The sequence below is a fragment of the Lolium perenne genome, chromosome 2, assembly GCF_019359855.2.
Source record: "Lolium perenne isolate Kyuss_39 chromosome 2, Kyuss_2.0, whole genome shotgun sequence".
Taxonomy (NCBI): Eukaryota; Viridiplantae; Streptophyta; class Magnoliopsida; order Poales; family Poaceae; genus Lolium; species Lolium perenne.
The window spans coordinates 314,004,410-314,017,919 of NC_067245.2; the positions used below are offsets into that span (position 1 = coordinate 314,004,410).

Sequence of the window (13,510 nt, forward strand, 5' to 3'; positions counted from 1 at the left end):
CTAGGATCCACTTTATTCAAACAAAACAAAAATAAAAACATACAGACGCTCCAAGTAAAGCACATAAGATGTGATGGAATAAAAATATAGTTTCATTAGAGGAACCTCATAATGTTGTCGATGAAGAAGGGGATGCTTTGGGCATCCCCAAGCTTAGATGCTTGAGTCTTCTTGAAATATGCAGGGATGAACCACCGGGGCATCCCCAAGCTTAGAGCTTTCACTCTCCTTGATCATATTGTATCATCCAGCTCTCTTGATCCTTGAAAACTTCCTCCACACCAAACTCAAAACAACTCATTAGAGGGTTAGTGCATAATCAAAATTCACATGTTCAGAGGTGACATAATCATTCTTAATACTTCTGGACATTGCACAAAGCTACTGAAAGTTAATGGAATAAAGAAATCCATCAAACATAGCAAAACAGGCAATGCGAAATAAAAGGCAGAATCTGTCAAAACAGAACATTCCGTAAAGACGAATTTTTTAGGTGAACCAGACTTGCTCAAATGAAAATGCTCAAATTGAATGAAAGTTGCGTACATATCTGAGGATTACTCACGTAAATTGGCAGATTTTTCTGAGTTACCTACAGAGACTACTGCTCAAATTTATGACAGCAAGAAATCTGTTTCTGCGCAGTAATCCAAATCTAGTATGAACCTTATATACTATCAAAGACTTTACTTGGCACAACAATGCAGTAAAATAAAGATAAGGAGAGGTTGCTACAGTAGTAACAACTTTCAAGACTCAAATATAAAACAAAAGTGCAGAAGTAAAATCATGGGTTGTCTCCCATAAGCGCTTTTCTTTAACGCCTTTCAGCTAGGCGCAGAAAGTGTGTATCAAGTATTATCAAGAGATGAAGCATCAACAGCGGGGTTTGGAGTTTTCTCCACTATGCATTGTATCTTATCTATGTAAGTTTCAGAGGCTCCCTTTTCATTACTCTTAGGCTTGCTATTCTCATCAAACAAATTTTCAGGGACAAGCCAAGCATAGTTATTTTCTAGTGCCTCGCACATTCCTAAGAGCTTGCAAGGTATTGATGTTTTAATATCCCCCTCATAATTAACTTGATTAGTGTACTTTTGTCTATCTTTTTCCATCTTTTCAAGGGTACTAACAAAGTTGGTATAAGAGCCAAGCATATTATATTTAGTAAAGACTTTTCTAGCTTCTCTTGCTACACCACCAAATTCTTTAAGAAGGGTTTCTAATACAAAATCTTTCTTTTCTCCTTCTTCCATATCACTGAGTGTAAGAAACATATGTTGAATCACGGGGTTGAGATTAACAAATCTATACTAAAGAAGCAACAACAATTTCATAAGTAGGAGCAAGTTCTACCAAGTGTCTATCTTCAAAATCTTCAATCGTACTAATATGAGTGAAAAAAATCTTCTATGCTATCTTTCCCAAGGATATACCCTCGGCCTACCGGTACATCTTTAAGAATAAACTTAGGAGGAAACATGATGAAATAAGTAAAGTAAATGTAAGTAACTAATTTTTTTGTGTTTTTAATATGGAGAACGCAAACAAGATAGTAAATAAAGTAAAGCTAACAACTAATTTTTTTGTATTTTTGATATAGTGCAGCAAACAAAGTAGTAAATAAAAGTAAAACAAGACAAAAACAAAGTAAAGAGATTGGAAGTGGAGACTCCCCTTGCACCGTGTCTTGATCTCCCCGGCAACGGCGCCAGAAAAAGAGCTTGATACGCGTACAGCACGCGTCCGTTGGGAACCCCAAGAGGAAGGTGTGATGCGTACAGCGGCAAGTTTTCCCTCAGTAAGAAACCAAGGTTTATCGAACCAGTAGGAGCCAAGAAGCACGTTGAAGGTTGATGGCGGCGGAGTGTAGTGCGGCGCAACACCAGGGATTCCGGCGCCAACGTGGAACCTGCACAACACAACCAAATTACTTTGCCCCAACGTGACAGTGAGATTGTCAATCTCACCGGCTTGCTGTAACAAAAGATTAGATGTATAGTGTGGATGATGATTGCTTGCAGAGAACAGTAGAACAAGTATTGCAGTAGATTGTATTCAATGTAAAAGAATGGACCGGGGTCCACAGTTCACTAGTGGTGTCTCTCCCATAAGATAAATAGCATGTTGGGTGAACAAATTACAGTTGGGCAATTGACAAATAAAGAGGGCATGACCATACACATACATGTTATGATGATTAGTGTGAGATTTAATTGGGCATTACGACAAAGTACATAGACCGCTATCCAGCATGCATCTATGCCTAAAAAGTCCACCTTCAGGTTATCATCCGAACCCCCTCCAGTATTAAGTTGCAAACAACAGACAATTGCATTAAGTATGGTGCGTAATGTAATCAACAAATACATCCTTAGACATAGCATTGATGTTTTATCCCTAGTGGCAACAGCACATCCACAACCTTAGAACTTTCTATCACTGTCCCAAATTTAATGGAGGCATGAACCCACTATCGAGTATAAATACTCCCTCTTGGAGTTACAAGTAACGACTTGGCCAGAGCCTCTACTAATAACGGAGAGCATGCAAGATCATAAACAACACATAGATAATAGATTGATAATCAACATAACATAGCATTCACTATTCATCGGATCCCAACAAACGCAACATGTAGCATTACAAATAGATGATCTTGATCATGTTAGGCAGCTCACAAGATCCAACAATGATAGCACAATTAGGAGAAGACGACCATCTAGCTACTGCTATGGACCCATAGTCCAGGGGTGAACTACTCACACATCACTCTGGAGGCGACCATGGCGGTGAAGAGTCCTCCGGGAGATGATTCCCCTCTCCGGCAGGGTGCCGGAGGCGATCTCCTGAATCCCCCGAGATGGGATTGGCGGCGGCGGTGTCTCTGGAAGGTTTTCCGTATCGTGGCTCTCGGTACTGGGGTATTCGCGACGAAGACTTTAAGTAGGCGAAGAGGTAGGTCAGGCGGCGCCACGAGGGCCCCACACGCTAGGGCCGCGCGGCCAGCACCTGGGCCGCGCCGCCCTGTTGTGTGGGTGCCTCGTCGCCCCACTTCGTTTCCCTTTCGGTGTTCTGGAAGCTTCGTGGAAAATAGGTCCCTGGGCGTTGATTTCGTCCAATTCCGAGAATATTTCCTTACTAGGATTTCTGAAACCAAAAACAGCAGAAAACAGCAACTGACTCTTCGGCATCTCGTTAATAGGTTAGTGCCGGAAAATGCATAAATATGACATAAAGTATGTATAAAATATGTGAGTATCATCATAAAAGTAGCATGGAACATAAGAAATTATCGATACGTTGGAGACGTATCAAGAAGTCTTGCGGGAAGGTCCCCACACATCAGCATGTACATAATCTATAATCCCTTTAGTGGTATGAATGGAAGCATTGAATTAACTCTTTTATGCTTACCAAAAATGCAGTGCTCACAAAACTCAAACTTACTCAAATTGCAGCCATCTAGCAGGTCTCTCATGTGCAATTCTGCCATACCATGTTCCCTCATATGTCCAAGACGCATATGTCACATATTAGTTTTACCAGGTTCATCAGGAATAACAGCAGCAACAATACCAGACAAAGTGCTACCTCTAAGAAAATATAATTTTGCAGAATTCATATCACCAATCATGTGAACGAGAGAAGCTTTTGATACCTTTAGAACTCCACGAGAACCAGAGTGTTTGTACCCATCAACATCAAGGGTGCCGAGACAGATCAGATTTCTGGCCATGCCAGGTATGTGTCTCACATCTGTCAGAGTGCGTGTCATGCCATCATGCATCTTGATCTGAACGGAGCCAATGCCCACGATCTCAAGTGGGTTGTTATCTCCCATACACACAACATCTCCACTCTCCACAAACTCATAAGAACTGAACCAGTCTTTGTTACAACAAATATGAAACGAACATGCAGAATCAAGGATCCACTCATCATTACCAGAAACACAACCAGCAAACACAACTAGGCAATCGACATCAGAATTGTCACTAGAAACAACAGCAGCCTTACCATCACCCTCAGATTTGTTTTTCGGTTGGTAAGTACCGTTTCTTTTCTCCTTGTTCTGCAACTTCCAGCAATCATCAATATTGTGGCTAGATTTCTTACAATACTTGCAGAACTTACCATCTCGTCCCTTGGACTTTGAGCGACCTCTGTCGGTCTTACTCTTATCTCTGTTGTAGTTGTTGTAGTTGTTGTTTCTGTTCTCGGTCCTACCTCAGACCTGCAGTGCTTCTGCCTTAGATGACGAACCCTCTACCTGCACCATAGATTTCATCTTTTCCCTCTGCTGGAGGGCCTCATAAACTTCGGCAATGGTTAGTTCATAACGACTGTATAACAAGGTGTCTCGAAAATTCGCAAAAGAATTAGGCAACGAGACTAACAGTATAAGAGCGAGATCCTCATTATCATATTTTACCTCCATGGACAGCAAATCAGAAACGATCTCTCTAAAGATCGATAGGTGATTCATCATTGATGCACCTTCTTGCAGCTTGTGCGAGAACAACTTCATCTTCACGTGCATCTTACTGGTTAGATCTTTGGACATGCAGATCGATTCCAGTTTCAACCACAGCGCCGCTGCGGATTTTTCAGCCAGCACTTCCTGCAAGATATTGTTGGATAGATGAAGCTGAATTAATGAAAAAGCCTTACGGTCTTTTCTCTTTTCTTCGTCTGTCCAGGTCTTGTCATCTTTCTGGCCAAATCCATCAAACGCCGTGGGTTATCTTATAATCTGATCAACCCTAGCCGGTGGCTTACAAGAGGTATATATACGCGGTTCCAATGATCCGTACCATACCGCGGGGGCTGCCGCCCCCCGCACCCCCTTCGCAGGCGCCCCTGCAGGGCACGCTTCGGCCCAAGCCTCCGGCGATGGGCCACGCTCCGCTCGTCAGAAGTTAGCCTCCCTTTAGTATATGAATTTGGATCACAATACAACATCGAGGCCCTGACTGCGCAGAAAAATGGTGGTGGCGCGAGGGACGGCGATGGCTGGGGTGGCTGGCGAGGTTGGCGGTGAGGCGGCACGATTTGATTGAGAGGGAGAGGAGATTAATGTGAGACTTTTTTTTGGGGAGTGGCATATGTGGCAAGGAAATAATTTCTAATTAATGTGTGTATTGATCTCTGATTTGATATGTGAGGCAAACAAGGTAGGTGAAGGAGAAAATTGCCTCGAAAAGCAAGGGAACGATGGTTGTGAGAGCGGAGACTATGAGATGAGATTGGATGGACAGGATCCGTTTAATAACGACCATCAAACGCGCTGAGGATCAAACGACCAACTCCAATTTAGTAGTAAAGATAACTTACAGTGTTGACTCTCCTGATATGCTATATAGCGCGCTATTTTTTTCCATGCTTACAACAACAACGAAATGGATCAAAAGAAGCAAGACAACAAACTGATATGGAACTGCAACAACCCATACAACATCCCAATTTGACTGCTTATTCACGATTTTGATCTGAATAAGCAGAGTCTTAGGCGTTAATTTCGGGATTGTTGGGCGAGCCCTGGCGCGCTAATATTTCACGCTGCGCACGAGCGACGACCACCGCCGCATTCTCGTTGACAGTTTTGGTACGTTGGTGCGCAATGTACTCTCTGTACTTGATACCCCTGAACTCCACTCCCTGCAGTGCCAGCTCTGGTATCGGCTGGACGACGGTGTCCAGGCATGGCCCGAGCAGGCACACGGACGACATTCTCGCCTGCTCTCCATGGACCATTGCACGGTGGAGCGCTGCCTTGTACCTTCCATTGCTAACAATCTGCAAGCAAGTGTCAGGAAGTTACACATACATAGTTCATGACACACTCCGAAGAAGGTAATTGCTCAGTTGGTCGGTCACCTCAAGCTGATCGCCGGCGATGACGAAGTACGAGTTGGGAATGGGCTTCGCGAGGATCCAACGGCCGTTTTTCTGGACCTGTAGGCCGTCGACGCCGGTCTGGAAGAGAAGAGCGAGTAGGCCGTGGTCAGTGTGAGGCGGCAACCCGACTTCCGGGCCGGCCGGCGGGTATTGGTTCCAGACGATTAGCTGGAAGCAGTCCTCCAGGTTTAGCGCTTCAGCGATGCGGCCGTCGTCAAGCCCCATGCTCTCGGAGATCGCCGCCGTGAGCGCTAGCATCAGACCTCTCGTGCGAGTCGCGTACTCGGTAACATTTACTCTGCCAAACCAATATAATGAGTGCTAGTCCAAGGAAAAAAAGTGCATTAATTTATTTCTGAAAAGTTGCAAAAAAAATAAGTGGCTCGTTTTTGCGTGCCTCAGGTTTGCTGGCTTCTCCGGGCAGTGGAAATCGGGGTGAGTGAAAAACTTCACGTAGTTCCTCCAGTAGGCAGAATTCAAAGACGTCCCGAGGCTAACGGGCGCCATTAGGGTGGGGTTCATGTACTCAGCATTTTCCTCCGCTGGTAAACCGAACATCTCCTTGCACGCGTCCATGGTTGCTCCTTGGAGAGACGCAGGAACACCATGGTTGATGACCTTGTCAGAGATTCACACACACGTAAGCTTTGAACATCAAGTATATAACTATATATGCGCTTTCTTGAATTTCTACGGTGCAAATTTGAGTCGTACTCACGTACCATAAAGAAGCCCCACTCTTCGCACGCCCGACCAAGGTGCCGGATCGCCTCCGACCGTTGAGCGGCGTCGCCATTGACGAGGACGTCGAGGTCAACGACCGGGATACGGTCCTCACTCCACGTTCCAGCGCTGTCACCCTTCTCCTGGTTGTCTGGGAGATCAGGACGGGACATGATTGGTTGATTGTGCAGCAGAGGTCAGGAGGCAGAGACGAGAGGTTAATTAGTGTGAGAGATGAAGCACGAAAACGTCGGTACTTAACCATTTCGCAACGTCGTACCTGGTCAGGCCGACCAAGGCTGTGTAGTGAGGTGCAGGCAGGCTAGGCCAAGGCCGGCCGTGTCGTGGCTTTCTTAGAATCGTATCCTCAACATCACCTTGTGATTTCTTTCAGTAAAGAACATCACCACACCAAATGTTGGACGTGTTTTCCTCTATAAAAAAACACTACTATTACTAAGTAAACAGTTAGTAGGACCGACGACCGAGGCAACAATGACAAAAAAAAAAATACACAATTGTTACTAGGTAAAATATTTCACCACCCATGGATGATCTGTACGTAGTGATGACGGACGAGAAAAGAACTTATGGTCAGACGAACTCTAAAACATTAAAAAATAATTAATGTAAAAAACAATTTATTTAAACACATTATTTTTTGAGGTTAATGGCAGGCACTTTACATCTGATTAGATAGAAAAATATTATTATGTATAAAAAAGTGGTGCAAAGACAGTGAAATACAAGGTCCTACACTCAACCGCACCGAAGCGCCCAACACACCTAATGACCGTCTCCTGTAAAAGTATTAATGTTTTATTTGATCTTAAGCATAATCACTTAGTAACATGGTAATGGAAACTTAATTAAATGAAAATAGATCGTTGAAGCGTACCGTTAATTAAGCTATATGATGTCGTCTAGAAGTCTCGTCCAATTGCAAAGCTCTGTTTTTTTTTTTTAAATCAAGGTCGTCACTTTTGAATATCTCTAACTCAATGTAGCACACAACCAAATTATTAAGCGAACCATCGAAAAAGAAAGTGGATTTGGTCTCCACGAGGTGCGTTGTTGCCCATGAGCATCCTACATTCGGCTCCTCGCATCAAGAATCCTCTCGAGATGGGAGATGGATGTCATCGTGCTAGTTTATCATACGGAGTATGTTATTAAAACCCGGTCTGAGAACGCATTCTTTTTTTTTTTTTTTTGAGAAACACAGTACAAACGTAGACGCCCATATACACGCGCATACACTCACCCCTATGAACGCACACACGCACACCCTACCCCTATGAGCACCTCCGAAAGACTGAGCTGGCGGATTGGATCTTGAAATTGACGAAGTCACCACAGGCGCCTCGCTGTCGACGGGAACGTCGCCTCCCACTGAATGAATATTCCGCCGTTATGAGACACACAGATGTCAAACCTGGGGTTTGAACTCTGGTGGGCTGGGGGTACAACCACCCTGCTAACCACCCAACCTCAGGTTGGTTCTCTGAGAACGCATTCTTTAATGTACATGAGCCGCAGACTAGTTGTGTTGTCACGTGACTACACAGTTTTTCAATGCCACACACATTTTTGTTTTTCACAATGGCCAACCGTGAATGATATTAGTGGACCTGGCTATTAGAAATATAAAAATACCATATTTTGTACACTGATTTTGTCGAGATTATAAGGCAAATCAATATAGTAGATGACAAGAATTTAAACGGCACCGTTATGACTTGATTGAGTCAATTGTGGTGAGGATGTCACTTTATCGATATTATCGTTGTGCCTTTGCACCTATATAAACACATACTCAATGAGAGAAGAACTATCGCTTTTCACATGAAAACTCATATGGTATTAGAGCGGTTAGAGCATCTTCATTGGCGGCCCCGATAGCATTTTGAGGGCTGGCATCGAAAATGGGCTCACACCGGCGCGCCCGAAAAGATACCGGCTAGTTTTCGAGCCCAATAGAAGCGCCGGCAACCCCGTGCCAGCCCCTTCATGGAGGGCGCGAATCGGGTGTGACGGCGCCTCTCGCGGCACGACGGTTTTCGCGGGTGGGGGTGCCTTCACAGCGAGAGAACGTGCGACGGTTCGTATCGGAAACAATGCGGGAAGGTTGGCCGTCGGCATTAATGGCCTCCCGCGTGGAAACCGATGCGGCGAAAAGGGAAGCGACTGGCCACCCGGCGTAAATGCGACGCAGAAGCTGAAGCGCGGCTAGTTGGCACCCCTATTTATACGTACGCCGTCCACCGCCCTCTCACCGTATGCGCTGTCAACACCCGGATTTTTAAGTCCAGATGCCTGTTATGCCATACATCGCAATCCCAGGAATATTGTTGTTGCGAGACATAACAGTTGAATATCATAAGTCATCATTCATTACATATCATAGTCGTCTTACAAATAGATCACATGATCCAATATTACAATAATAGTTGAACTATTGTTTCAACACACATCACAAATACATAGCGGAAGCGTAGATAGAAGGGGACTCTATAGTCCACAGGCCAACGCTTGACGTCAGGAGTAGTCCTAGTTGTCGTAGACGTCCTGCTGTCCATCCTCTTCATACTGCTGCTCCTCTTCATAGTCTGGCCATTTGAATAGCCAGGGACATAGCCGTGAGTACTTTAAAGTACTCGCAAACTAATACTAATGTAAGTACGAACATTTCTGGTAAGGGGGTGCTAAGCTCTAGTTTCTTTTGCATAAAGCCAATTTTAGTTCACAAGTATTTGAAATCAAGACCTTTCATGTGCTAACTAACTCAAGTGGGAACATTAGTGTCATTCCCACAACATTAGTTGTAATTCAAGTCAAACTCACCATTCCCCTTTTCAAGTTCAAGTCACAATTCATATGTCACAGTTTTGTAAAAGGTCTGATGACGGAACAGTATGGCCTTTCCAACCGTCCATAACCGTGGACGCGGCTATTCGAATAGGTTTACACTCTGCAGAGGTTGTACGCTTGTGCCACAACTTTTGATTACATCCGTCAGGGGTAACCCTGAATAATCGTAACTCAGTACGCGGATCATCAACCATAACCTTTCACTTACATTTCCTAGTATAGGCACCTCTCCCCATGAGCTTGGCCTCCCAGTGAAGACCAACTGTCCACCTGGGAACTGCACAGGGCTTGGGCCGGACATTCACCTCATCTTTAACGTCGTTTCTTTTGTGGTGGAGGCAGCTTTCGGCATAACCCCGATGACGCTTGTTTAGAGGGAACCCATACTAAGACACATAAACTTCCAGTTAAGCCCTACCCATAATCAGGTATTGTGGGGGTACTTGTAAATTGGAATGGTATCGCATCCGAACCCAACCATCAGTTTTGGTAAAATTCACCAAGTCATTCACAAGTCATATTCACCTTCAAAATCTTTCAATAGAATGACTCATCATTCCAAGGTTTTCAAAGTTATTTCATTTCACATGTTCCCATCTAGAGTAGTCAATTTTATTTGTTAGCACTAGCAACTAGTCATGAGGGGTGCTAACTAGCTTATAGCTTTCTAGGCTAAGTTTGATGCTCTTGTTCTACTCTATATCTAGACCAAGTGAATCATGAATCCAAAAGTAACTTTGATAAATCAAAATCAATAAAGCTTGTAAAGTAAAACTTGGGATGGGATCATTAAGCATAAAGTAAAATGTGGTGGTGCCTTGCTCTTGTAGAGCTTTGCACTTAGCAAGAATATTAGCTTGCCTTGGTTGGTGTATTGATCAAAATGTTCCTCCTTCTTCTCCGTAGATGTTCTCGTCGTCCCCTTCGTAGCCTTCGGCACTAGCGTCTATAAATACGAATACGGGGTATACAATCACCACACAAGTTCAAGAGCTATAAAAAAGCACACACATAAATCACACCAACTATTCTAGCATTATCACATTGTCATCATGTGGGTTGATATGGTTTTATTCTTAAGAAAAATAATTTCCTCTCATTATATATGTAAATGATAGTTTCCTTTTAATTCTTGAGGAATAATTTCCTCTCATTGAATCTTCTTAAGATTTAATTTCTCAAACCATCACACATGAATTTATGTTGACCTAAGTCAACCATTCATCATCATCATTTGAGAAAATGATTTAAATGAGGTAGAGATACCTCATACCATTTAATAATGCCTATTATGATTTAAAATCTCCAAGTATTTCATGTGAGAGTATTTGACCAGGGGTTCAAACTTCATATGAAAATACTTGGGACAAGATTTAAATGAAGTGATACACCTCATATAATTTACACCAGTAACTAGCATCACTCATTACTATTAAGTGGGTAAATGTGTTGTTTTCTTATTTAGGAAAAATAATTTCCTCTCATACTAAATAAGGTATTACTTTTAATTACTTAGAGAAATAATTTCCTCTCATTATCTTATTAAGATTTAATTTCTCTTATGAATAATATATGACCTAGGTTGACCAAAGTCAACCTCTTCACACTTATCATTTAAGAAAATGATTTAAATGAGGTGAACACCTCATACCTTTTAATCCTAACATGGTAAAGATTTAATATCATCAAATAATTCCATATGAGAATTGATAGCCCATGGTCTCTACCTCATGTAGAATTACTCGAGACAAAGATTTAAATGAGAGGGATACTTCCCATATGATTTAATAATTAGTTGGAACAATTTAAATGCTACTATTGAGGTGGTTTAATATTCTCAAATAACAGGAATGATACCATGTTGACCAAGGTCAACACTTCACATTTATTATTTGAGGAAGGTGATTTAATTGAGATTCATCATCTCATGTGATTTAAACAACTAATGCAACTTAAATACTATGTTGATTTAAATGAGGTGCTACACCTCATAGATTTGACCCCTAATGGTGAACATAATTTAAATGAGATGGTGCACCTCATGCATTTTAATAACACCTAATAATGATTTAACCAACCAGGGTATCTACCTCATGTTGAATTAGTTGAGACAAGATTTAAAGGAGAGGGAAGCTCTCATACATATTAATTCTAGTATAGCAAGGATTTAATATCACCACAATTCATATGAGACCTAAATGACTAGAGTCTCTACTTCATTTGGGATTGGTGGTGACCAGATTTAAATGAGAGAAACTCTCTCATAAGATTTCTTAATAGTTTTGGACAATATCTTTGACTAGAAATAGCCATAAAGTCATTTAAATCAACTAAGCCATGATCATTTAAGGTAGGCATGGCATATTTTTGTAGAAACAATTAGTATAAGTGAAAAGTGAATTATTGGAGGTGGGATTAACTGAAAAGCATTTATGGTTGATTTTTAAGAATTATTATAAGGCAGAAAAGTCCCTGCCTTGTTTATTTTGTCACTTTAATTCTACAACATATTTTGATTTGAATCCAGTGTGGTTGGATGGGGCCTTTCATGAGCTTTATAAATATATCAAATTTGTAAAATTTGGCTCAGTAGATTTGTCCCTATTAAATTTTGAAACTAGCATCAGATTGCAAATTAAATGAAAAAGAATTAATCCAGTTTGAATTCAAACGGGGGCGGGAAAGTAAACGGGCCAGGTGGAGAACGAGGGAGTTGGGCCGGCCCAGCTATGCCCGCGGCGCACACGGGCCAGCTGACAGCGTGGGGCAGGGTTGTCAGTGGCTACGAATTCCCGAAACGGTATGGACAGATGCTGGCCATTGGATTAAAAGAAGGATCGACGGCGGTTGTTCATCCTCGTCGACGACGAGCTCCGGCGAGGTCCTAACCCTACTGGCGGCCATGGGGGTCCAGGGAGAGGTCTTACCGGTGTCTAGCGGGGTCGGCGAGGCGGGCAAACGACCGAGGCGACGTCGGCGAGTCGAGGGAGGGTCGCGGCGGAGCTTGGGGTGGAGGAAATCAACGGCGGCGCTGAGCTTCGGTGGCGGCGGACTCCGTCCAAATTCCGGCGATGGTGGGCGTAATTGAGGTGGAGAAGGGGTCGAGGAGAGCGAGTGAGAAGAGGGGAGGCCGATGGTGTGCTCGGTTAGCTCGGGGAGGGGCTCTATTTATAGAGTTGAGGTGAGGCCGAGGGGTGCTGGCAAGGTTGACGGTGGCGCGGCGTTTCCAGGACGCGAAGGGGCAGGGTGAGGTAGGCGTTCGGTAGGTGACGTTGAGGCGGTCCTAGCGCGCGTCGTGGCGCTGCAGGGGAGTGACGGAGGAGGGCATGCGACGTTGGGTCCTGTCGTACCCGTGGCGGAGGACGGCGAAGGTGGCATGGGCTACAGCGCTCGAGCGAGCCAATGGGCATGTCCAGGAGGTTGCTGAGGTCATGGCGGTCCTGTGGGCGAGAGGAGAGGTCGCGAGGTGGTCAGAGTCGGCGGGTCGCGTGCGTGCACTGTGGTGGCCGTGGCATGAACTGGCGTGCTCTGGGCGTGGTGATCACGTCGAGGCACGTCACGTTCTGGTACGGGTGGTGCACTAGGTCGTCGATGGTCGTGTCCAGCAGGTGCAGGGGATCATGGCCAAGCTTCGACATGGTGAGAGAGAGAGGAAGAGAGTGAGCAAGTGGTGGCATGGTGGTGACTCGGGTGGGCCGGCATGGGCTGGTTTTGGTCATGGTGACCAAGGTCCAGTGCTTGCAGGTGCTTGGACTGATGATGGGAGGTGTGATGGAGTTCCAGGGCCTCAGAGATGGTCAGGGTTGGACTTGGTCCAACCAAAATCCTAGCATGGGCACAAGAATAGGTGCTGCCCACAAGGTGTTTGTGGAAATGGCCGAAAGAGAAAAGTTTTCAAATTTTGGAATTTCCTTTGGTGGATCTCATTCATATAATCATGGAGATATAATGGTGGTGGTGGTGGTCAATTTGGTGTTGTTTTGCAAAGTTTCAAAAAGTGGAGGAATCTTCTCTT

The 13,510-nt window shown here is 44.0% G+C and overlaps 1 protein-coding gene across 1 annotated transcript; it reads right to left on the reverse strand.

The window, feature by feature from the left end:
• Positions 1-5,508: 5,508 nt before the first annotated feature.
• LOC127329579 (2-oxoglutarate-dependent dioxygenase 19-like) lies at positions 5,509-6,814 on the reverse strand. Its single transcript, XM_051356077.1, has 4 exons — positions 6,624-6,814; positions 6,299-6,519; positions 5,881-6,199; positions 5,509-5,799 (listed from the first exon to the last, which is right to left on the reverse strand). Exons 1-4 carry the CDS (start codon positions 6,795-6,797, stop codon positions 5,509-5,511), a joined length of 1,005 nt encoding a protein of 334 aa, XP_051212037.1. The 5' UTR covers positions 6,798-6,814.
• Positions 6,815-13,510: the final 6,696 nt, after the last annotated feature.